Source organism: Bombus fervidus, chromosome 8 (assembly GCF_041682495.2).
Source record: "Bombus fervidus isolate BK054 chromosome 8, iyBomFerv1, whole genome shotgun sequence".
Lineage (NCBI taxonomy): Eukaryota > Metazoa > Arthropoda > Insecta > Hymenoptera > Apidae > Bombus > Bombus fervidus.
The window spans coordinates 10,313,695-10,340,806 of NC_091524.1; the positions used below are offsets into that span (position 1 = coordinate 10,313,695).

General features: G+C 34.2%; 3 protein-coding genes across 5 annotated transcripts in view; 2 read left to right on the top strand and 1 right to left on the bottom strand.

Moving 5' to 3' along the window:
* LOC139989861 (glutathione S-transferase) overlaps positions 1 to 10,301 on the bottom strand; it is a 58,118-nt gene extending 47,817 nt beyond the window's left edge. The window contains exons 1-2 of one of the 2 annotated variants that reach the window (XM_072008534.1): positions 10,163 to 10,301; positions 3,409 to 3,720 (exon numbers count right to left, since the gene is read on the bottom strand). The gene's annotated coding sequence lies outside the window, so the exon portion shown is untranslated. Of the gene's footprint in view, positions 1 to 3,408; positions 3,721 to 9,958; positions 9,974 to 10,162 lie in introns of those variants that run through there. The other variant, XM_072008535.1, reaches the window with a different exon arrangement.
* LOC139989852 (pyrokinin-1 receptor) overlaps positions 1 to 27,112 on the top strand; it is a 205,840-nt gene that overhangs the window by 87,970 nt on the left and 90,758 nt on the right. The window lies entirely within an intron of this gene.
* The window catches only part of LOC139989854 (carcinine transporter-like), a 53,856-nt gene that overhangs the window by 23,821 nt on the left and 2,923 nt on the right, over positions 1 to 27,112 (top strand). Inside the window, exons 1-8 of one of the 2 annotated variants that reach the window (XM_072008518.1) lie at positions 10,421 to 10,918; positions 19,654 to 19,912; positions 21,573 to 21,783; positions 22,598 to 22,856; positions 23,597 to 23,789; positions 24,314 to 24,532; positions 25,108 to 25,322; positions 26,322 to 26,497. In XM_072008518.1, coding sequence (XP_071864619.1) covers positions 19,665 to 19,912; positions 21,573 to 21,783; positions 22,598 to 22,856; positions 23,597 to 23,789; positions 24,314 to 24,532; positions 25,108 to 25,322; positions 26,322 to 26,497 — 1,521 coding nt within the window. In that variant the 5' untranslated portion in view covers positions 10,421 to 10,918; positions 19,654 to 19,664. Of the gene's footprint in view, positions 1 to 10,420; positions 10,919 to 19,653; positions 19,913 to 21,572; positions 21,784 to 22,597; positions 22,857 to 23,596; positions 23,790 to 24,313; positions 24,533 to 25,107; positions 25,323 to 26,321; positions 26,498 to 27,112 lie in introns of those variants that run through there. The other variant, XM_072008519.1, reaches the window with a different exon arrangement.

Genomic DNA, 27,112 nt, shown 5'->3' on the forward strand with positions numbered 1-27,112 from the left:
GCTAAAATCTTGAAATTTGACAATTCAAAAGGACGAACAAAGGGAAGAAAATTATAAAGTTATTTCGAAAGAGGGAAAGTTACGATTTTTCTATTGATTTACAATTTCTCTCAAGTCACCGTTTTTAGCGTCAGCTCGCGAATCAAAGAGTAATGGTGAATTATGAAATATCGATTTACGAAAATCAAATACGATAAAACTATTTATAGATATTTTGTATTTCCCAAATAAGCAAACTCGATATCGTAAAACGCTACGAACAAGGAAGATTGAAAAGAATGGAAGGATGTCGTAGAACCGATCGAATAATACTACGTGCAAATGAAGCACGAATAATCAAAAAATAAGAGAAAATATAGAAGCGGCAGGAGAAATCAGTAGGATACGAAACTCGAAGGAAGAAGGACACACTGGGAAGCAAATATTACGCACAGCTGTAAGAGGTGACACGCATTATGCAAGCCAATCAGAATATCTGTTTCGTGGTGACGGTCATGTCTGTTTCAAAAGCGGACAATTCGATAACGACCAGCATAAACGTTATCTCTAACATTAACGACAAATTACGAAACCGCAACATAAGAGCTGAACGGTGTCCCTCGTACATTTCCTTCTTTTCTGACCATTCTAAAGGCTGCTACAGCTTCCAGTTTACTAATATGGTATTCTTCTGCTTACGTCTACGCGTTCCTTTAAATATAGAAATCGAGCCTATCATCGTGTAGAGAAGGACATCAGGAAATAGAACGAGTTATTTGTCGCACTGATAATCACCGTCGTCGTTACATTTCTGCTTGCTGTCTTTCTTTCTGATTTTTATTTTATTAGGAATCATGCGTAATACCGCGATTTGCGTCACAAGAGAAGGGTGAATGACGCGATACAGGAATTTCTCAACCGATAGGGAAAGTAATTGCATTGTGCTTGATTTCCTGCAGATAATCCGAGATCCTGTCTGAAATTGGAACTCCAGCCAATTTTAATACCGTTCTTTTATTCGTGCTTCAGGATAATGTTAACGCTGTATTGTCTGATCTTCTCCGACGCATTCTGCTGTTCATCGATCCTTCTTTTAATTCTTCTGATTTTACACGTTGTTCGTTTTTAATTTCTTCGACACTGTTCTCTCGTTAATCTTCAAGGATGAAATTATTCTTTTCTAATGGATGTTTGTATAGCCTCATCCTCTTCGTTGATCCTGCATCTATTAATTCGTCGTTAGTTGGTCATTTATTCGTATAACTATATATTTAGTTAGTTATTCGCGTTTAACTTTCTCAATATTGTTCTTTCGGCCATGTTCATAGGCGCTATTTTGTAACCGTTTGAAACTTTTTCTTTTTCAACTTACAGTTAATTCTATTTACGCGCTGTTTCAAATTACTCCAGAAATAACATTTCAGTTCTTATGCCTGACTTATCTAAAATTCCTTAATTGGCGAGAAATGTAACTAACATGCAAAAAGCCTTGCGTGTTTTCGTTGGATATTCCAAGGCTTGAAAAGAAATTGGAATTTTAATTAGAAAGCATTATCCATATCATTTATCTGTTTATAGGAGAGTGGAAATGGCAGGTAATAACATTATTTTCCTCTAAAGTCAACTGGGAAAGAATGGTCGCTACTTAGGCTATAATTTATTAATAACATACTTTACGCTTACATACGTAAAGCAAATATCTTATTTTTCCTAGAAAGTTCAATTTTCCTTGTCATTAGCCAGAACTCTCTTGCAACTCGTTTATAGTTTACACGTAGTTTACACTTTGCATTTATTTCTTCGCGTGATGTCTACATTAAGATTCTGATCTATGGAAATATCTATCCACGGAAGATTACCGAATGACGTCCACGTTTCGAAAATTTGTCGCAGATTTTCACACGTAATTAATGTTTTGTGAAATAATAATAAATAATGTTAAATGATTTTTTTTTAGTAAGCTTTATCTAGAATGTATTGTTATCTACAAAAAAAAAAAACAAATCAAAGAATTTGTCAAGGTATCGTTTACATTAGGATTTTCTTGAATATTAAAAAAATTGTAAAATTTCTAATTGCACCGCGCTTTCTCGTAACAGAAAATAACATATACTTTACGATATGCTACTAATAATATGTAACAAAAATTGGTCGGCGATATTATCGTGCGATATCATAGCGTGTTGCGTAACACGACGACGAAAAGAAGAATTTATGTCCAGAAACAATTGAAATGCGATAAAAGAAGAGATGAAGTATTTCGAAAATGTGAAGAGACTGCGATTTTTGTAGACATAAAAGATAGATAAGTAACAGTGTTGCCAGAAGACATAAAAAAATGGATAGATAATGGTGTTGCCAGAAAAATCGCTGAAAACTGAACATACCTAAAACTGACAATGAGTAAGTTCTGTATGTTCAAGTTAAAACATCAAATTAGTGAGAACACCTTTAATTTATAGACGAACGAATGTTAATTTAATGTTACTTTTTAAACCTGAAGTCAAGTCGATTCTGCTTTTCCAATAAAATTATGTCTTATATCACGCCATGAGAAAGCATATGAAGCTATCGGTAATTCGTGGTAATTGTAAAAAATTAATCTGAGAGTTCTGGAAATTTAAATAATTTTATGATTGGTATGTAAAGTGACAGCTATTTGCCTTTAAAATTCTGATTCAACTATATGGTTGCTCTCGTTAAACGTTAACACCTAAATTCGCTAACCAAACTGCCAAACAAAACGATTTGCTTTTATTAGACACAAGTGTCTTAAAAATGTCAAGGTCCTCCGAATTGAACTCCACAATAGATTCAACCTTTCTGTTCATTTTGACACAAATGGGCCTTTGTAAATAAAAATTCTGCCACAACTTGGAACGAAAGTTGGACTTTGAAACATTGGTTTGATAGTGGTGTAAGGTTTAGGAAGGTTCCGCGTAGCATCGATCATTGTAATTGACACTTATTGGACAAGAGAAAAATAGATATTTCCGTGAATAAATTAGGCTCATAAAATAAGACACGCAAAGTAAAATCGAATTCTTAAACACAAGGAATTCGTAAAAATATAAAACATCCCTGAATTTTAAAATGTTATTATCTTTATAATTGTTCTTGAAAATGGACAATTAACAACTTCTAATCTATAGATAAAACATGACGATGCTAGTAGAGCAACAATTTTCAAAATGCAACGATACCAATAAAATAGAAATTTCAAAAATACGACTATGCAAGGATAAACGATGTTTACTGGAGTCTAGAAATAGTAAAATATATAAAAATATAAATTTGAAGAATTTGATTTAAGAATTAGAAATAAAATATAATAAAATTAGATGACATAACAGGAAGAACGTAAAAATGACAAATAAATCAATAAAAGTTCGTGTCAAGGATAATTGCAGTTTGCCAATGAAATTTAACCTGAATTTCTTTCGTTGATCGTACACACGACTTATCTAGTCTCATGTTTTCGCCACTCTTCCATCTTCATTCGTTCTTCCATGAACCGGTTTCAAACTCGTCTTCGTGGCTTCTGGTAATCACTTGGCCGACCTTCTTCGGTTATTCGTCGCTGCTTGCCTGCGAGTTGCTCTTCGATTCGCTGGGAACCACGGACTTTCCCTGGGCGTTCATTGCTTTCAAGGTCATCAGCTTTCCGATGAATAAAACCAGATGTGACAGCACGCAAAAATCGTTTCGGCTCGTTGTGTCTAACCACGATCGATGGTTCGCCTGTAACGAAATTCCGGTTACCGTCGATGGGAAAACCGAATATTTTACGTCGTATCGAGTTTCAAGACAAAAGAGTAGGAATTTACTATGGGCGAGCTTCTGCTAAAAAATTCACAGTTTCCTGAATTTCGATCAAACTCACTACTAGATCCCTAGAACTAGGACACCAGCTGTGGAATTTTGTTACGGAGCTTAGAACGTGCATTCATTGATTATTCGTCTCGGTTTTTTCGTAAATTCATGTTAGGTGTTTTTCATTGGAAATAGAAAAATTTAAAGCTACATGGAGAGAATTATTTATATTTAGCTTTAAAATTTCCTCGATTTCTTGGACTTCTTTATTTACTTCTTCAATTTCTTTCTTGTTTAAAACAGATCTACTAAATTGGATTTTTCGTTCTTACTTAGCCAAATATTTAGAGCTAAACTTCTCAAAGAAAAAAAAAAAAAAGAAAAAGAAGGAACGTGTATTTATCGTAAGAAGAAAAAGAAGCTGCAAGTTCCAAGATGGATTACAGAAAATGTTACAATATCGTCACTCGCGTTTCTCTGCTTTTCGATGTACGGAGTTGATCAACGTAAATTTGTTTAATTTCTCGATCTTTTTCTTTTTTTATATTCGTGACTCGTCAATCTCTTGAATTTTTAACTTTTATTCAATTCCTCGACTTTTCATCAACTTTTAAATCTAACTTTTATGTAACGTCCACACATTTGCATACTTTCAACAGAGATTTTTATTATCCAAAATGAAAAAACAATACGCAGAGGTACGTCATGATTTTACAGTCGAAGAAATAAATTCGAACGAGCTTCGCTTGTGGTATCGCCTTTTCGATTATACGATTGTTTGATTCTCTGCTCGTTAAAAACGAACGCCGAGTGGTATTTAAACATATGGAATACAAACACGTGTTACAAATATCTTGTATGTTGTATTCATCCGTGGGAATGTCGTAACGCTTTACGCACTTCCAGACATCTTGCCTCTTTTATTCATAAATTAATTCACGCGGCCGAAGGCCGCCACGTTTCAGAAGAAATCGATTCAAAATTGCAAAGCATATGTGCACGTGCTATCTTTCGCTCTTTTTTCACAGACGCGTGCTGCTGTAGCTTCATCGTAGTCCTTTATTGTGTGGCGCTTAAGCTGTCACCACACATTATTCCGTCATTAATCTCAATGATATCGCTATCCCAAATTTGTATCTTGCAATTCAATCTCATTTTCGTACTTGTCTTTGCTTTGATCGATATTGATATTTGAGAAATGATGTCTAACACGTTTGAGGCGAAACTACAATAAAATATATCACACATAGAGAATTATAATTAGTTTGAAATTTAAATCTAAATTAAAAAGTATTCGAATTTCTTTTATGAACATATTATCTGTATTATTAGAGATATTTGGAAATTTCATTAAATCTGCTACGCGATTCAACGATCATGATTATATTGGTAAAGTTTGTAACGTATTTAAAAATGTATCTAAGAGCTGACAGAGAGAGAATAATATTAAATATTGAATTTATAAAATCATAATGATATTATAAAAATAGTATATGTGTTATATCGATGGTATATTAATTGTATATATTATGAAAATTATTAATATACTGTTCATAACATTGATATAGGCTGTTTTCTTTTTTTTTTTTTTTTTTTTCAAAAATCATCGAGCTTCGTTCTTGCATTTATAAAAATCTTCGAAGAAAGAGATTCCCAAACAGAAATTAATACACATGATGAAATAATTTACAAGAATGGCAAATTGTGCAATCGTCTACACGACATAGTAATTTCGTATTTTGCAGACATAATTGCTTTCCAAACAGCTATTAGACAATAAAACTTTATCTTCCGCAATCAACATGTAACATATATTTTAACGTCAAAAATTTCGCTTAAACTATATTTTATTTACTCGAAGATCATTAAACATTAATTCAATCTAATCTAATTTTAAATATTATCATTTTTCCTCGAGGTACTTCTCCTAATTGCCAAGCAACGTGTTCTCTTAATAACTTCTCTATCTAAAATCAATCTTTTATATCATAGATAGTTAATTTATGCATCATCGCGATGTCTAACCAGTTTCTGATTTTCCACGAATATTACCTATGAAAATTACAGGGAAAAAGCAGGATAAATTACGTTTTACATTTTTTACGGAGCAGTTTTAAAATTGTATACTATACAGCAAGGCTGTAATAAGCCACAATTTTTGTTTTTTTTTTTTTTTTTATTATACACAATAGAAATTATTTGATTTTGGGATTGAATATGTGTTCTTGCCACACGCTTGGATATTTTGAAAATATTAATACGCTTACATTATATAAAATCCATAAAACTAATCTTATCTTTCTACGTGCGGTGTTCGATTTAATAACATGATACCAAAATTATTGTTTTATTTGATTTTGGCACTCTTATTCGTATGTTGTTGTAACTTCAAAAATATTAAAGAATTATTCGTTTTAACAAATATGTACATTTTACGTCGACTAAATTTTCTCGATTACATATATCTTCGTACCTAACAAAATTCTCCCCACTTTTAACTGAAGCGTTTATTTTAAAAGTGATGTAAATATATTTTTCGACAAGAAATAACATGTACTTTAACGTAAAACTTTTATTTATAAACGAGTTATAATTTCACTCTTAGAATATTCGTTTGAATCACTTGAAATATCGTTAATAAATGGAATAGCATAATCGCGTAATAATAATTATTTTGGAAGCGGTATAAGTCTATTTCTTAATGATCTGTAGCTTGTCCAAATAGTCGAGACAGCAATAATCAAAAAGGAATGATATTGAAATTAAACAACAATATTTTACCTGTTTCAATTCTTCAACGACAAGCTTCCAATTTAAATCTTTATATTTACACGTGAATCATCAAATCTTCTCTTCGATCTTATCCAGAGAAGCTGATAAGGAAGTTTGTGATATATGTGGAGCACCGTTTATAGCTGCGATTACGAATGCAAATGTTTTCGCCCTATGTGTAGACATACGACATGTAAGCGAATCCCCGGGCATGTTGCGTTGTCATGTCGCAACGTTATCGCAATTACGATGCACGCAAATTTTACAAGAACGATCAACGACGATGTATCTTTCCATGATCTTGGCGTGATCATGACCTTTTGAATTTTGTTAAATGACAAAACGCACTGGAGTCGCTGAAATAATTTATTCGTCATGCAGCATCAGAACAGAAAATTTTTCTTCCGAGTTGCATTAAAATATTTGCAAAATATTTATTGAATTAAATAAAGAATGACTGTACTTCGATAAAAATTTGAAATCAATATCGAGCAATTACTGAAGATAATCTGTAGATATGCATGGTAATTATAAACAAACTGTACATAACGAGGAAATAATGAAACGAAAATTGGATAGAAATCATAACGAGTATAACGAGTAATTGATATCAGAAATACCTATATATTCGCAACGTAGAATTGACGACCCTGAATAACAACATGCTAATAATCACCTTGTCGATCGAGTAATTAAAGGAACGTTATTGTCTTCTGTGAAAATCACAGTGCGTACTTTCATAACGCCTTTATAGAGTCAGGCAAAAGCTATTGTATGCATAAAAATGGATTTATTAAACGTATTAATTATGCACTATCCTGCAACAAAAAAGAAAAACCTTCTTCCTAAAAAAAAAAGAAAAAGAAAAAAAGGCGAAAGAAAAGAGATACTATATGCCTTCTAACGTTAATTTATGATACAAACATACAAGAAAGACAAGATCAATCAGCGTGATATACCGATTTTTCCAATTTTCTATGCTCTACAAGATGACGTAATTTTGAAAAAAAATTTCAGCAAAAGTCGTTATCTGTTTGTAGTAATACTAACATCTCGCAAGACACGTTGAACAGACCCATCAAACGAAATGATGCAGGTATATTACTTATAAGTAATCCCGATGATTTAGCGCTTTTATTGACAAATCTTAGAAACGACATATACTGCAGCAACCGAGACAATCTTCGAATTTACAGAAGATCGTTGTATCCAACGAAGAAGAACGTTTTATGTATTAAACAAGTTTCAACTTGTTGTTCAAACAGCTCGCAGGAAGATTCCTCTGTTTTAGACTTCCTCTTAGATCAACGCAAGACGATGACTTATAGTTCTTATAAATATCGATAAAACGTCTTCCTTCACACGTCCATTACGAAATCTATCCTTCCACTGCAATAAAATATAATTAATATTTATCTACCAATTCCGAGAATTAAATTGACGAATAATTTGAATAGATCCTCGAATTTTTCACGTTCGATTTCTTTTGGCGAATTCCCAATGAGGAACCCTTTACTGGAATACGCGCGAAATTTAAACTTCGTTTTCAAACCGTTCCGTTGCGTAAGAATGATCGTAAGAGCGATCTTGCATCTCGTGTATGTAACTTGTAATTCTCTTCCTTTTTTTCTTCTTCAAGGGTATCGGGTTTCCGAAGCAAATAACTTTGACGGTTAAGTCCCTGCGTCTCCGTGTTTCGCGAGTAGATTTCATTACTCAGCGAATTCGCTTAAAGCTATCAATGGAGCTATTTTGTTTCGGGAATTACAAAAACTACCGCATTCTTTCGTGACAACTGATTTAATTAACTATGGCTCGAGAAGGATAAAAACGGAAAATATCGCGCTCGTTGCGTTTATTTTCGGTGTCGGAGATTACACGAATAGAAAATTTGTAATCCTCGATTGGCATAATCGACAGTATTCGATCATAATCTTTTTATCTCTCGGGTAAATATAGAAGGTCGAAAAATTCGAACTACGGCGATATTGAAGTTTGGAAATTCGCAACTTGGACGATTTGGGAATATTTAAAGATTAGGATACTTGGAGCTTCGACGATTTGGAACTTCGAGCGCATAGAAACTGGGATATTTAGAAATTCGGAAATTTCGAAGTTCGACAATTTAAAAATTTGCCACGCTTTGAAATTGGAATGTTAGAAAATTTGAAAATGTCGATACGACTAACCTCGATATTTCTCTATATATCTGTTGATTTTTTCGTTCATGATGTAACAAACCGAAGAACCGTGGAATTTCAATTTGAAAAAGATATCAAAAAACATTTACCATGTGAAGAAACATAGTGAAACAAAGTATGGTTCACTGAACGGTTGATTCGCTTTTACTCGAGTGCTATGCGAGAAAATGATGGATAAAAAAGAGGAAAGAGAATTGCGTAAAGTATGGAGAATTGTACAAGTCGAAGATAAGTAAATGATGTGATGTCGGAACAATAAAATTGCCGACTGAATGATCATTGCGAGTACCGTGTGAATTACGATGAAACCAACTTTATTATGATTCACACACGGTATACGAACTTTTCAATTAATCCTATTAAATTTAATCACGCAAGACAAGCTGTTAATCAATTCACGTGTCAAGAATCATCGAGAACTAAAGTTGGTTTCAGTTTCTTTGTTTTTAAAGTCCTTTAGTTTTAAATTCTTTAAATCGTTAGTATATTTCCATACAACTTTTTCCCCATCAAATTCATTTTTTCTTAAATATTATTATTATTATTTTATTATTTTAAAATTATAAAACTTATTTTATAAAATCTGTAAAACTAAAGCTACATCATTTATCGATCATTTTCCGAAGTCTCTTTTCTAACATCGATTGATTAATAGTAAATCAATTTATATTAAATTTGTTAAATCAATTTGTAGAATAATTAGTAATTAAAATTAGAAGTCGAGTAAATTAATAATTCCCATGAGATAAATTCTTTCATTTCGTCGATAATGGAATGATTATTTCAAATTGTTTCATCGTTCGACTTTGAAAACCACTCGAGGAGCTATCAGTTACACGATATCTGACTAACACTTCGACGGATAGATAATCAACGTTTGATTCACATGATCATTGTTTTTCCAGTTCACATATCATTAGCCGAATTCAATACCACAGTAAACCTGCGATACTAAAAACTACGTAATAATTTCTATTTTATAATCATTCTTTCCTACCTGAAAGAAATCGATCTTTCGTATAATATAAATCCCAATGTATGCAGCAAAACAACTCAAAATTATGCTTTTTTCTTTCCTGCTAAAAAATTCATACTCGATTAATATTCCTGATCAATTAAACAGCCTAGCTGTCTGCTTATTACTCTATCCCTTCCAATCTGTACTATACTATACAAACAACACTGTAAATTACCATACGTAACATGATGAAACACGGAAAATTCACAAATTTTCACTCCAAATACTCGACAACTTCACCTCGTAATATCACTCAAATTTCCATGAATCACCAACAGGCAAGTTAAATTAGCTAACCAAACACAGTTTGAGGAAACATATCAAACCATGCAACAAGCTAATCACTCGACGTCGCAGCGTTCTCCGCAGGTACACTCACCTGCGCGTCACCAGTTTATGTCTCTCGCTTTCCGGTCGCGTATACGTGTCGCGACAAAGCGGCAAGGGAGAAAGAAGATTGCGATGGAGGCAAGAAGAGCAAGGAAGGAAAAAAAGCGTGCAAACGAGTCACGAGGAAACCCAACGGTCGCGGTAAAACAGGAGAAGCGGCTCTTTGGAATCGTAAAATCCCCGCAGTTCTCCAGTGACGTCTTCGACTTCGGCGTTGCTGTCGACGGGACGATCCACGGGGACCAAAGTCATCGTCCAATGGCCGCACACACGACGCTGGTGGGGCTCCGCTTTCGTCTGCACGCGCTATAAAGCCCCACTAATTGTCCACGCGGCGAACAGTCGGTGCGTGCCCCCTTTTAAACGACGATGTAGCGCGGCGTCCGAAAAATCGACGATCTCGTGCACCCAAGATCATTGTGACGGTCGAGATCGAGCACGTGTCCTGGACTTGGATCACAGGATCACGAGAGTCGTTGCGATCCGCGATTTTTTTTATTACTTTTCCCGTTTCCGTTGTATCCTGTTGAAACAGTGAAAAGACATCCGAAAGAAGAAGAAGAAGAAGAAAAGAGTAAAGTTTGTTCGAAATCGACTTATCGAGTCGGACAAAAGTGAAGAAGCTAGATTTCATTTTATTTCTGTGACTTCTGCGGAGAGTTGCCCGTTTTAGAAACAAAACCACGACGAGATCTGTGATACTCCGAGTGAAGTTTCGCGTTGCTCCTGGACGATCGTGGAAAAGGTAAACGTTTGTTTGTACGGATCATTCGTATCGATGTGCCGCGTGAGGCTTGAATTTTGGTACAGTGGTTCGTCGTGAAAGTATTTGAACGCCGGCCGTAAAAAGCTTTGGTGTATAATGTATGTTATCCGTTACACGAAACATTATGAAGTATACCGGGAAAAATTTGTTCGATATAATCATACCTGTGTTATCTTAGTCGTGTCTCATTACGGTGATAATTAAGCTTCAAAATGTTTCGCCTAACACATATATTATAATATCTGTTATATCCATAAAGGTACTTCTATACATACTTCTATAAGTATTTGAGCATTTGGCATAGATAACTTACACATCTTTATTACATGCGTTATATAATATATTAAAAAATTTCTTTAGTATCGGAACGAGACATGACTATCGTATGTCAGTCAAATTTTTAGTCAATCTGAAAACTCATATAAGAACTACTGTGATATTCACTGCAAACATAATACACACGATATATTTACAAAATGTTTGCACAAATGTTCAGATACTTCTACGAATTTTCAGAGATTTCACGGATTTTATTTGCTATTTCGTGAAGAAGGAAAAAGAAGGAAGATCTTTCATTGCGTTTTCAATCGCGTTTTATCTTTCATTAACACTTGTGTCGATAACCTACTTAGATTACCAAATTTCCCTCGCGGGAGATAATTAAAAATTTGATATTTGCTTCGATCTAGTTACATACATAACATCTCTTCGTGATTATTCGATCTCTTTATTTCTTCTTGCTTTCACGACGAATTTAATTGAAATCTGAGCCAATGACTGCTATAACACTGCTATAATATAATGATATATGGCTCTTAAGATTAGAAGTTTCGTTAAATATCACGATATAATAGTGGTTCGTTAATTGATCGAGATTTTGACTTATTAAATAAATAATTTTGTCCTTGTTAGTTCTTTAAAATGTCTTCGTAATGTGACAGTCAGTGTATCTATGTCAACCCTTAATATACCGATGTGCAGTGACTTTAGCGTCTACATTTATTTCGTTTAGATATTTTACTAATTATTAGGAACATACTGCAGACAATGTAGTAGAGCCTCTCTTATCCGAACTAATAGGAAGACAAAATTTCATTTATCCAAATACAGTTTAAGAGTATTCGACAGATTCTTTAAATATTTATGGATCCATAATCACATAATTTTTTCAACGTAAATAACTATACAGAGTTACGTTCATTGTTGTACTTCGAACCAACAAGTTCTTTTACGAGTGCCACGAGTGCTTCGGCATGAGAAGATATCTCTTCATTAGCATTTTCGTCTGCTGTTTTCATTTATATAAAATCGTCATTATTATCGTCTACAACGCGATAAAACATTTTATTACATCCGAATATTTACGACTTTTATACCGTTGCCAACATCTGAGGAATCTACGTGCTTTGAATAATTTTCAATTATGTTTTTCTTTCCTTAATGTCTGTGATTCTGGCTCCTCCAATATCGTGTATTTTTGCTAATTTTGTTGCGCTTACGTCACTTTCCAGTTTTCTCGTTTATATCGTATTTTCCTGCGATAATTAAAACGCTTCCTAGTTTCACACCAAATTCGTATAATCAGAATTCAATGAATCAAATCAAGAAAAGAGTGCATTGTGTATGAACACTGATGATACACGTGTGTACATATGTAAAACGGAAAGGGGCATTCGTTACTAAGAAATATTGTGTTTGGATAATAGAACGTTCGGATATTAGGATATTTGGATAATACCGTGATATACATATGCTGCATCCATTTCGGTGTACCAAATAGGAATAAAAATATTTTAAGAAAAACAGGTTGAAATGATTTGTACAAGAAATAGAAAAATCATCACGGTGTCTTAGAATGTTTTAGTATATTACATTACGTACATCACTTTGCTTCTTTTGTTTATTTTTCAGTAAGTGAAACACAGCGTCTGTGCTAGAATAACTACGAGTAAGTGATTCGTTAGACGTTTCTGAGAAACTGTGACTAATTCCGAGTACAACATACGATAGAATGGTAATAATAGTGGAACTTATATACTAGGTAAACATTTCTAATAGGCACTATTATGACAAAAATATAACAGTACAAAGTAACTTTGTTTGGAGTAACAGAATCATAAAGTTCCTTAAGGACCCTTTGTGAAGAAACGTCGATGATGGCATAAACATTGGTATGCTGAGAGTTGAAGGATAAACGTCTATAGAATTTTGATGGTATCTGTATCTCGTTAAAGATGAAAAGCGTCAGAGATTTCCTAGAACTCTGGTTCATTTAACAGCTAATTATTTTAGAGAAGGTTAGACAGAAGAAGTATGATAAATCCATGTCTGTTGATTTTCTAATTGTAGCGTCACTCGATGATTAAGTATAATGTTGAGGAGGAATAAACTTATTAGATCAAAGTCTTTTAAAGCTTGCTTATTCTTTCAAAGATAATTAACAAATCCATAAAACTTTGTAGAAAGCTGTTTAATCACAAAGTTAAATAGATACGATCTTTGAAATAGAAAATTTCTCAACTGTCTATTCAGTCTTAATGCTAGAAACTTGCAAATCAGACAAAATCACTGATATCGGATTTGTTGATTTTGGAATTTCTAAAAATATACAAGTGTTTTCGATAGCATCGGTGTTCATTTTTATTGGAACAGAAACGCGATTATAAATACTTATCCATTATCGTGATATTTATCGAGACTTATTATGTATAACATATTTAGATGGGTATCAAAAGGTCGGTCGTTTTAATGATAAAGTTACCTTTTTCCAAAGAAGGTAAACTTAGAAAACGACTTATCTGCCTTCTTCTCTATGAACTTGATATGTTTAAATGCCACGATCGACTAACAAAGCATTGTACTACAAAATACCAATCGAATCCGATCAGTGAGAGGTAAACTCACTATTCTAGAACAGGTGGTCAAACACTGCAATTAAGCAACAAGAATAGGACAACCATGACTCATATAGTCTTTCAGAAGCCAAAATGATTAACTCTTTGTACACTAGTTCTTGCATTATCTTGGCACACGGCGTTAGCGTTCAATTTTTCTAGAAGAGAAATTATTTCCATAAGCTCAATTTGTCGCAAAAAAGAACGTCGTAAACGATCATAAATTCCAAGACAAATAAGAAAAAAATAATTCCAATGTTGTCACTGAACTATGGACTTTTATCATATAAAGCAATAATTAATATAACTTACTCATTGTGTGAGTATTACAAAAAATTTTTATCTCATTCGTTGCTTATTGTGCAAAAGCTTATTCGCGTTAAATATGGTAGAACTCTATTAATTAATCCAACTTCTACCGATTTAAAGCACTCACTTGAACGTGAGCTAAAAAATGATGAGTAGCGAGGAAAATTGGTGAACTCCTGTTATATAAACAATTGATTCGAAACGCCGTTATAAATAAATAAACAAAACAATAATCCCTCGAAAACGATGATATTCCAATATTAATAACAGCCAATATACACGAGGATTTCTTTCGTTTCTTTTCTTCGTTTTCCCTTACGACCAAGAAAAACACCGATCAATAGGAAGACTCACGATTGGAAGTGAAAACAAACGATCGTTCCACTTTGTATTGTTACGAGTCTGTAAGTTTGACTTTGTAGTTTGTGCGAGTTCCGCAAGATCGAAACGCCGTGCTGTATCTCGTGTGCATCGAATGAATTTCAATGGCTCGATCGCGATCACGATCGCTTTCCCTGATCGATTCGAAGGCGAGAAAACTGGCCCCGCGGGGAAAAATCACGTATGCAAACTATATGTATCCATGCTAGCCACGATCGTTCTTATTAATTAGTTCTGGGATGTAATAGTTGTTCAAGGTGCGCACTTTTGTGTAACCGGTTACCAAGAACGTTTGACACACGCCTGTCCTCGTTGTTAAACGTCCAGGTTGGAACGGAAGCGGTCGGTCGATAACGATCGTCCTGAAATCGTTAAGTCACTCGAGTTATGACGATCGTTACGAGCCTCCATTTTCATTGGTGCGTCGGTGGATGAATTATTGCTACTCTGCTATGCGTTTTTAATCGGAAAAGGTCGGTTTTGAAGCTGCGTTCAATATTCACGCGTAGCTTTTGCTGGAGCATACGTTTCCATCGATGTTTCTCATTAATTTCACGGATCGATTACTTTGGGGATGTTTCTTACATTTTTTAATCGTAGAATTATTGATAGTGATATTTTTTCGGTATACCATATGCTAAGGGATCTCGCTATTTTAATGTTCTAACTATTTTCTAATATAGATGTCTTACTAGAAATTGCAATGTAATTCTTAATTAAATTTTTGAACTAAAACTATTTAAAATCATTATAACAAATTTTAGATCTAGCAATGTACGAGAAATATTGCAATACTTGTATCGTATAAGTTATTATATATACACAGACAAATTATTTACACGCGCAAATATCACTTGCACTTTTTTTCAGAATAAGGGCGGCACCTGATAGGAAAATTCGTATTAATTTAGGTGGTTCTGGCTTAACGTTAGGGATAAACACGTGTTCGTTTTATTACACGCTTTACGTACAATCCGGAAATCAATGCTAACTTAGTTGATCGTTGTTCAAAGCAAACAATTTATCACAGCTGACTAGTTGCTACGTAGGAATGTGTTTATTCAGTATTTTTATTAAGGAAAATGTATTTTTAGTGTTGTATACTTCATGTACATACAGATGCAGCTGCGACTCGGATAATTACTGACTAATGATAGCAATCCGCTATAATTGACTAATACTTACTATAATACGCTTACCTATTTTGCATACAATTTCTTTTCTTTTTTTTATTATTATTATTATTATGAGCAAATGGTGTTGGATCGAACACATTATGTATTTTTTTCGAATTTTCTTATTTTATATTTTTTATTGTATATTTTTATTTTATAGCTTCTTTGAAAATTCTATGGAAATTAATGATTCGAAGATTAGGAAATTCGAAGATCGCGACATTAGAAGATTCGAAAATTCAGACCGAACAATTTGGAGATTTGCAACCTTGTGAATTAAAAGATTCAGAATCTTTTAGACTTATTAAAAAATTGTGTATTCAAAAATAGCATATTCTCTTCCGAAGACATTTTTCTCAGTTTATCCTATTGGAAAATATAAACTCCATGTATCACTTGAATCTCGATTAGAACCTCAATTAAAGTAATCATCATTCCACGCAATCACTGTCGCCAAAAATGCCGTTCAATTTATGGTAGAAAAATTCTTTTCTCGTGTCCATCGACATACCGTTGTAATGCAAAGTGCGTTATAGTATACGCAAAATAATTTATGCAAATGTTACCAAGCCCCTAGAAAATAACAGTTATGTCACGGACTGATCACTTCCGGTTCTCTCGTCATTAATACTCTTTTTTTTTTTTTTTTATCTAAGTTCGAGGTATTCGCAACGAACATTAATTACACAGAACCGTAATAAATAGCCATCTACACTTATGAAACATCAATGTATGAATTATTTTAAATGTTTTACACATGTGCTACATAGATGATTAATCGAACGCGATCATCTCGTAGATTTCGTGTAAGATCAAATCTAACCGCAAGTATCCTATAAAAAATTTCATTAAACGCGACTAAATTAATAATATTTTTAATGAAATTAATTCTATGAGAAATTTCATTGAACGCCAGTGAATTGACGATATTTAAATAATAAATAATATTTCATTAAATAAAGAAATAATTAATCAATTAAAGCCTCGAGAAATGATTTTATAATCGATTTAATCATCGATCTATTTTCGAAATGATTTGCAAGATTGAGATCTGAATCGCGTAAATTGCACAGTATAAATATCATATCGTGTTGTAGGATGATTAAAAAAAAGCGAGTCTGTTCAAAAGGGGATTTCTCTTTCGGGGATAAAAAGATTTCTTAGAGGACGAAGGTGGTTGGAAAAAGCGTTTAATTGGCGGCAAATTAAGAACTCAATTATGAAAGGAAGCAAAAGCTTTCGCGCGTATATTTTATATTCAAAATGATTGCTCTTGATTCAACGTTTATAACGTTGGCCTTCGTGAAGTAAAAGTAAAATAGCGTTCGCTAACGGTGTCGAATTTTTTCTTAACGATTCTAGTTGAATAATATCACGAATTTGTCGGGATTACTGCAACAATAATTTTACTTACTTTTTTTAATTATAGAGTAATTAATTGTAATGATCGTTCACTGATAGAATCAAATTTTTATCGAAAATTTTATTTAAACGAGATTCAAAGATTAATACAAATTACTATCGCGCTACAGTAATTTCGTTTATCTTCCTCGATAATTTTATTTATGTAATACCTACTTGGATTTTTTAATAATTAACCCTAATTACTGTTTTATCGATGCTTGTTTCCTAACTGAATAATCTTTAAAAAAAGGAAAGGCAACAATCGTGTAACATTCTGCACAGTGTCAAGATAAACAGGAACCGGAGGTATGGTGCTCCATTATTTAAAATTTTCATGAATTGTCTTTGGAATTAATTATTATTTACACATTACGCGCGATACGTTTTACGTATTTTATGATAATTTCTTCTAAACAAACTCTTCTATTCCAATGACAATTTACATTTGATAACGTTACATTTACAATTCGATACATTTTTATTTAACAATCCTCACGTCCTAAAAATATTATCTTCCTATTTGCAAAAAGAATCTAATAAGAAACAAATTATTTAAAGGACACTCTAGTTAGAACGTACAGGTGACAGCAATAAGCCTTCGATAGTATCCTGCATTTTGCAATAACCTTGCAACAATGTTCAAGGATCTTTCCTTTTCTCTTCCTCTCTAGTAAATTCAAATCACTTTTTCCAGTACACTTTGTGTCACCTTGAATTGGCCTTTACCTAAAATTATATCGTGTCAAAAAGTAGCAACTAACAGCTACTTCCTTTCATCTCAACTTTAGATTTTATCTTCTTCATCTTGATTTCAACAATGTGGTTCACCTCACCTTGAGCCCGTTTAAGAAAATTTAGCGAAGAAGAGATTTCTCCGCTTAATAAGAGAAAGATCATAACACGTTGATAAACATGAGAAATTATCCGGCTAAGTGTAACGAAGATATAAACATAACAGAACTTGCTACTGAAACAACAGTCGCTCACATGAAAGTACTCGGGCACTTATACAAACCTTTGATGATTTTTATACGAAACACTTTGAGATTTCATTGACACTGAAGCGAGACACAACTGTCGTGATAATATTGAGAAAATTTGAAACAGGTCTAAACAGGTGTATATAGAAATCACAGATATTTATTGGAAGCATATATTATTGTTATTCTATATATAAAAATTACCAAAGTATTTGAGCAGTCAATTATTCGCTAAATTAATAAAAATAACAAGCCACGATGTACGTAGTGAGATCATCATCATGTGTTATATACATATTAATTTTTCATTTAAAATATATATTTGTGAAAATATATACATTGTCTCGTGTAACTTCTATATACAATCTCAGATCGATTCCAAATTTTACTATTATAATCTCGATAATCGTATTTCGTTAGAGTGCTAACGAAATTTTAGAATGTTTCGTATGTAGAATGTTTCGTGATATGAAAGTGAGTACCTCCGTGAACCATTGTATATCATAAGATCGATCACCTTGATCGTTTATCGATATGTATTCATAAAACACATGAAAAGGTATGAACAAATTTATTCGACGACCTGATAATATTCCTGTTACGTCGCGCGAGATGGTCCGTGCGACGTCCCTCTGGCCGCCAAGGCCTGCACATCGTTACACTGACCCACAATAAACCCAAGGGGCCACCGAAATCCGACTCCTTTTCCGATCCCACATAAAACCGAATCCTTTTAGCTTAATCTCTATTCATATAAGTATTTTCGGTTTATGGATGGTCCTTAAAACAGTCCTTATGTTTATTGCACTCTCTTACTAATTACGGAGAAAGCGGATGTTTGTCTAGCGAAATAGCAGGCTTTTCCCATGAACAAGGACCCCATGAGTTACATCTGCAGGAGATCTCCTCCTCATATTTTTTATTTATTAACATTGGCTATAACCAATAGGTATCGCCGATCGCTACCCTCACTTTTCTACCGAAAATTGTGAACAACGAATCCGCGTTCTTAGTTCAAAAAGGCACATCCACATCGAGCTTTCCTCCTTAATAGTACGAGACGGGTTTAATACTGTTCTTCTAACCTTCGAATAGTCAACTATTGTTCTTCAATCTTCGTATAATCAAGTTGAGGGTTTTATCCATAGAGCAGTCATCTACTGTTCTTTCCATCTCGACGTAGTCAACTCGTGAAGTAAGTCAACTCCTGATCCAATAACAGGATGTCGTCATCACTACAATCTACATCAAGTCAAGTCAAGACATCAAGTTAATATTATATACTTGGACGACGTAATATAAAGTGTTATAAGTTATTGAAACTATATATATTATAGAACTGTTAACTACAGTTTAACTACACAACAAACACCCCTATTATCTCACAAGAAATAAGGGGATCGACCTGTTCGTGGTGTCGATTGTTATAATCGTAACGGGAATTTACGCGCTCCAACGCGATCGCGTCTCCCCGCAACTGGACGAAAAAACAATTACATTCACCTTGATCTTAGTTTCTTCGTAACGTATAATTCGAGTTAAGTAGGTAATCGAGGATGGTTGATTCGCAGAGATCGAGATAATGACAGTCATGGTGGAGTCCGTAAAAGCCGAGGAGGGCGAACGTCCGAAGATCGAAACCTTCGACGACATACTACCGTACGTTGGCGAGGCCAGCCGCTACCAATGGTTCCTTTTCCTCATGCTACTGCCCTTCACCTTCGTCTACGCGTTCCTCTACTTCACGCAGTTCTTCATCACGCTATTGCCAGCTGAACACTGGTGTACCGTTCCGGAACTCGAACGATGGAACCTCACGGACAAACAAAAGTGAGTGACATTTTATGTGCAATTTGTCTTATTTGAATTATTGAGTTATACGTAACGAACGATCCTACATAGTTTCTTTATGTTCGAATTTATCCTATTACGCAATAGACGTTTTCAACTCGGGCAGATCGAAGTGGTCAATAATCATGTTGATCGTATAACAAATCAATACGTGTTTTCATTAAAGACGTTCCTTTCGATGTCTAAAATTAACCACCTTCTATAGGAGACAATTTATATGCATATGTACATATCTGTTCAAGTCACGTGCACGTAGTTTAAACCAGGCTTCTCGAAAGCATGTTTGTTTCCCATGCAGGTCGCAATAAATATTCTCGACGACAGAATCTTCCACTTGCACGGAGATTTCCATTTTCTCAGCTGTGATAACGTATCGCATCGTGACAATTTGTTTCTTTAAAACCACAATATAATATCTGATAACATGCACGAAACAACTGTGTTTATTGAATCAGGAAAATCCAGGTATCGCGTTGTATATGTAAATGCATATGTAAATATCGTGTCGTACGGGGATAGGGGAGATACCTGTAACCAGTTTGCGACGAGATAAAAATAGTTGGAAATCGCGATCCCATACTTATACTATTATCAACGTCTTTTTCACGTGTTCTATTTCAAGAACGTAAAGAATCACCGGTGGAAGGATAGGAAGTCTGGATGGCACGATTCCAACGAATCGTGTTACCATTCTTGACGACGCACGCGAGATCTGGTTTTCTGCGACGCGTCAACGAGGAAAATCGTCCGTTACGCGTGTTTTCCACTGAATCACCCTGGCCAAGGCGAAACTATCTCTTAGTAGATCGGCGATTTCTTAGCGTTCCGGGGGCCCGCCGGAAACCAGTTTGGTCGACGACCTCCGGCAGATTCTAGACGTTCACGTGTTCCGCGAACTGATCGGCTAGGAAATTCTTTCTCGTTTCGCACAATTCTTCGAATCTCCCCGCGTACCGTTTATTTGTCTGGAAATAGGCTCACCGATACGTGCAGCGATCGGTAATTAAATCCCAACACAATTCGAATGCCTCGGAGTGCAATAGATACGGGACGATCGTCCTTCCAGCTCTTGCCTTTGTTCCTATTTTTACGGTCATTGTCTCTTTTCCTCTTTTGTGCTTTGTACTTTTGTTTTCCTGTTGTTTTATTCTTTCACCTTTCCCATTTTTTATTTTTTTTTTTTTTTTTATAAATAGTAAATAGGCCGCGGATTTTTATGCGAATTTTATTTTTACAGAAAATTTGAAAGTACAAAAATGCGAACAGTATGATTACTATTAAAGATAATGTGTTATTACTGTTACTGATATCGCCATTATTCTTTATTAGAGAAATTATTATAGATTTTTATATTGTTATGTATATCGCTTTTGTCACTTTTTTAGATTTAAACAGGATTCGAATTAAATTTCAAGGAATTGGACTAATTTACGTTTAGGATTAAAAACTATGCACTTTGGAATAGAATTTTCATCTTAGTTCTCCAATTTCTCTCCCTCTCTCTACCATTTACTGCCATTTTTCATCTGTTATTTTAAACAAATAAGAAAATCAAACGAAAATTGGTATTCTTAAAAATACTTCCTGAAAATTTGATCACCGTTAATGTAACTTATAAACGTGTTATTGTTTTATGTAGGATCGCAATATCGATCCCTCCAGCGTCAAGCGAGGAATTGCTGGCGGAAGGTGCGACTTCGTTTTCGCGATGTAACATGTACAATGTGAACTATACCGACATATTGGAGAATGGTATCAGAGAGGCAGACCCATCCTGGCCAATAAAACCGTGTCAATATGGATGGACCTTTAATCACACGATGATACCATACAAATCTATAGCTGTCGAGGTAAAATCACCAAAGATAATTATATTCTTTATATAAAGTAACTTCAAATTTTCGACACCGATTAATAAATTTTTATTCAAATTAAAAATGTTGGAACCGTCGTTCTATAAATATTTACGGTCCTTCGTAAAGCTGCTGACGATAGCGTATAATGTAGTCATTAAAAAAGAAGTCCTTGTTGGTTGCACGAACTTAGACGTAGGTGTAATTACTTGTTATGCTGCTTGCATCTTAACAGAACTCGTTTATAGCGGAACATAAAATTAACCTTGTCATTCTTAATTATTTGTTCGTCTCGAACATGAATCCGTTTATATAATATCACATAAATCGAAAAGTGAAAGTTACAACTGTACAATAGACAGATATTTCGAATTGAACGTATAAATACGCACTTGGTAACTTCTTACGACTTGCTATTCTTCTTACGACTCTTACTGTTATTATTATTTCTAATTTCTATTTCTACTATTTTATTACTAAAATACTACTACTTAAATCGGGAGACACTATCTTCTACTTAACAAACTTATATACCTTCCACTATGACGAATTCTCTAATCGTATCCAAGAATTATGCAAACTATCTCTACTATTTTATTACTAAAAAGTATTGCCAAAAGACTATAATTAACAAACCTACGACTAAGGTCCTCGATTCTGATGATATTAAAAACCTACGCAATTTATTATTCGTCCTTTCGTCGTCTTCCTTATTCTCTTCATCTTCCATCGATCTTATAACCATGCCGTCTTTTTCCACCGAGCATAATACCATACAGCAACCATAAAGCATCCCCCATTTCTGTTTCAGCTGGAATGGGTATGCGATCATGCATTCCTCGGTTCAGCTGCACAATCGGCCTTCTTCGTCGGCAGCATTCTTGGAGGCTTAATATTCGGTTACATAGCCGACCATTGTGGCAGAATTCCGGCGTTGGTTGCGTGTAACGCGGTTGGTTTCATCGCGTCTGTTGGCACCGCGTTTTGCAACAGCTTCTGGAGCTTCTGCCTGGCGAGATTAGTCGTCGGTACCTCGTTCGATAACTGCTTCAACGTGCTTTTCATTATCGGTGAGTCATCGAGAAAATTATAAGAGAGAAAAACCGAAGCCGTTGAGAATAGAAAAACTATAATTTATGACCTAATAATGGGGCACCGGTATCGGTCCCGTTTTACGTAACGATTAACTATTCATAACGTGTTTGAATAAATGTTCATTGACCTACGTCGATTTGCTTTTTTAAGTCAGATTTTTACTCCAATTTTATGATACCAGCTTTAAGATATTTAATGGTAAATGATTTTACTGAAACTGTTTATTTTGGAATTATATCTCGTAATTTGAAATTCGTTGTGTAACTGTATATCTAGTTTGGTATTAAAATTACATGTGTTTAGGGATACTTTAAGGTATTTTATTTTAAACGACTTAATTCTGTATAATTTTATTCGAATTTTCTAGTATGAAATTATATCTTTCGAGTGAGTTATTTCCCTATGGAGAATAATCTTCGGTTATACCACGATTGCTGAGACACTGTCTGTTCGTTATTGAGATGAAAGCAGTGTTCCTTTTAGAATTCTTTTTAATTCAAAACGATCTTACATCGTCGATGTTAATAATTTATAAAATCTACAAATAAATTTAAATATTTGAAATTAGATTGGCAAAAGACGAAGAAAGGAAAAACCTAAAGGAAATAAGGAAACAATATTATCTTATCAAATGAAGAAATGAAAATGACGAAACATTTGGGAAGATTTCTATAACGATGTAATACAATAACAATATTACGAATTATTCTTTCAGTGATCGAATATGTCGGTCCGAAATATCGAACTCTGGTAGCGAACATGTCGTTTGGACTTTATTTCGCGGCAGCCTCGAGTCTTTTGCCTTGGATCGCATATTGGATCTCAAATTGGAGGATTCTCAGCATGGTCACCGCGTGTCCTATGGTGGTTGCGTTTATAGGACCATGGATTGTTCCTGAAAGTGCACGGTAATTTAATTCCAATTTCTTTTTCATTATAAAAATATAATACAAAGAAATTTTTTAAGTATATTAGTATACGATAGTATAGTAAACACTTAATCTTATGTCCTTTGGATTATTTTTGTATCTTCGTATCATCGGGAAATTCCTTAAAAATAATCCTCAAAGAAATATAAGAAATCTCTTTTACGTTAAAGTTTCACTTAAAACATCAAAAGCCCTTTGAGATCGGACCATAAAAATTCCAAAATTATAGCTGAATTAAATTGGGTAATATTTTATCCAGCAATACATACTATATCTTGGAATCGGTTATTACATCGATTCCTCTGTCTTGTAAATAAAACATCTCAAGGTCAACATCTTCTCGATAAGCCATCACATTTTTAACTGTGTGAAATAAATGATTCATACGTAACTAGACAGCGCTATCCAAATTTGCACGAAAAGTTTGTTGATACAAAACGTTGATGAAAGTGATGATTCTTATAGGCTTTTATAACGTTTGCATATTTCATATACTTGCGTAGTTGGTACATAACCAGTGGCAGGGTGGACAAAGCGATCGAGATGCTGAAGAACTTCGCTAAAGTGAACGGTAAAGAGGTGAAGCAAGAAATATTCGATGAATTTGAGAAAAGTTGCAAGGCGATGAACGAGAAGGATCAATCGCATAATCAATACACTGTCTTACATCTCTTCAAGCTGCCACGACTTGGTCGTATCACTATCATGCTCATCATTTATTGGTAAGTTAACCTTTCCATCATCAATCGAACAAACTAAACTTTTTACTTGTAAGTAAATTCTCAGCAATGATTAGAATATTATTTTAGAAGAAACGAAGACACCAGGGAAATTTATAATCATATACGAAAAGATATAGATAGGAAAGATATTCAATTTTACACTTCCTTTACGTTTCTTATATTTACTTTGTTTTTAATACTACGATAATTCCGAATCTTCCTGCATTTCCTAAAATAGAATTAACTAAGAATATGTTCTTAACTCTCAGCCTCACGGTTTCCTAATTATATTACACCGTTAATTCAACCAAGTTACCAATCAGCCTCGACGTTACTTCCCTGTCTCTATAAAACCAGTATTAAAATAGACACAAATTACCATAAACTAGATACAAATTACTCGAATGAACATTAAGAGAGTATATGGAGCATTTTATGTGGGTCATTAAGAACCTGCTTAAGTATATAATTAGCATCGATAAACGTCAAACGCGAGGGAACGAGCACGCGAAGGATTAATAAACGATCTTGAAGTACAGTGTGATTTATACATGACTCGACTGATTTTTTTCTAGGTTGCTGATGGTGTGGGTGTTCGACGGCCACGTTTGGAACATGAAACTTCTGGACCCTGACGTTTTCACGTCGTTCTCTTTAGCCTCCCTCACGGAACTTCCGGCCGCTGTTCTGCTCGCCCTTTTCCTCGACAGATGGGGCAGACGATGGATGGGTTTCGCATCGATGTTCCTCTGTGGCATTTTCTCCTTTGTTGCCATCGCCACCCCCTCTGGTAACTTCTTTTCTTTTTTTTTTTTTTTATTTCTTGATAAATGACTTGTCAATCGATATTATTCAATAAAATAGCAGGAATGTGTTAGTAGCAGTAAGAAAGCGGGGTTGAATTTGATAGAAAAAATCCGGTTTTATCGATCGACGTTGGTTTAAAAAGCGGTTCTCTGAAGCTTCTCAAGCGAAAGCTTTGGGAGATTGAGAAATGAAAACTCGTGCTTGATGCAAGAATAATGTTTTTGTTAGATAGTAAGGAGATAAGCGGTAGCGTTAGAGGATATTCGCGTTTGCAAAGATATTAAAGAGTGGAAAATAGACATTTTTTAATTCGTATTTAGAATAGAAGTACTATTTTTATTTCCCCATCTTGCAACTAAACTTTCCTTCAAATTCTCTTTTATCGTTTATAGACAACAGACTTGAACGACACGATCATATAGATTCGTATTATTCAAAATCGTATTATAGAGAATTTACAATTACACAATCTATCTAGTCGTCTTAGTATTAATAATAATCGAATGACTTGTCGTTTATTGATAGTCGCCATGATTAATTGGTTTTGTACCATCCGAGATAATGCTAAACGGTATTCAAAATTCATATAATCTGACAATCTGTAACGTAATAAAAAAAAATATATTTCTATGTTTCGTTCTATACCGCAGAATTTTAATTACTAGTTTACGTATCCTATGAAGCGAAAAGAATTGAAAATCGATGTGTTATGCAACTGCGTGCAAATGTTTAACTAGACAAGCTTATAAAGTCTTTTTATCCAAATCTTCCTCTTCTCTTCATTTTCTTTTTTCTTTTTCACCTTTAAATCCCATTCAATCAATTAAGCATAATCCATTAACGATTGACATTTATTTCTCAACGCCACATACTCGACAGGGATGACATTTAATTTTTAATTGGACCATGCGCGCATCGGGCGTATGTATCGCGCGTGGAATGCGGTGATCGTGGCATTTACATATTTCTCAACTTGTTCAAGGTTCGACAACGGTCGCCATGGCGATTATAGCGCGTCTTGGAGTGAATATCGCCGCGAATATTGGTTTCCAATATGCAGCGGAAATGCTGCCGACTGTGGTGAGAGCTCAGGGTGTGTCTTTGATCCATATCATCGGCTATATCGCCCACATTTTGGGACCCTACATTATTTATCTGGTAAGCGAATCGAAATTTCTGTTAACGATATCGCACTTCTACGATCCATGAGTTATTCAGCATCTTTTTTAATTTACGACTAATATTCTCTGTTAGTGAGATACGTTTTTTGAAGTTCCTTTAATTTGTAGAAGAATTATGTTCCTCATCGATCATGGATTCTTCTTTTAATCTTACGGATCATGGAAACAAAATAGATTCTCGATATATTCTCCTTCGTTTTGTTTAACGATATTAGGATTTTGCGAAAGAAATGTAACTTTTCTATTGTCTGTAACTAGGTTTCCAATACTATACCATAGCTTCGTTTCTAAACGAAACGAATATTTACAAAATCTAGTTGTACGGGTAACGCCAATGATCCTTTGTATATTGGAAACTTCTTCAAATTCTGTCTTTAATCAAACTCTTTATTAATATTAAAAAAAAAAAAAATATTAAGAATATAGAAAATTCGAAAAGGAGTATTTATGAGGACATGCTGGATTATTGTGTCTGACTATTCTGTTCTGAATTATCAATTTGCCTTAAAGTGTACTATCATTCGTGTAATCTTTTTGCGAAAAACGAACGTATGGAAGTAATTCATTTATTTCTCGAAAATCGAAGAGAAAT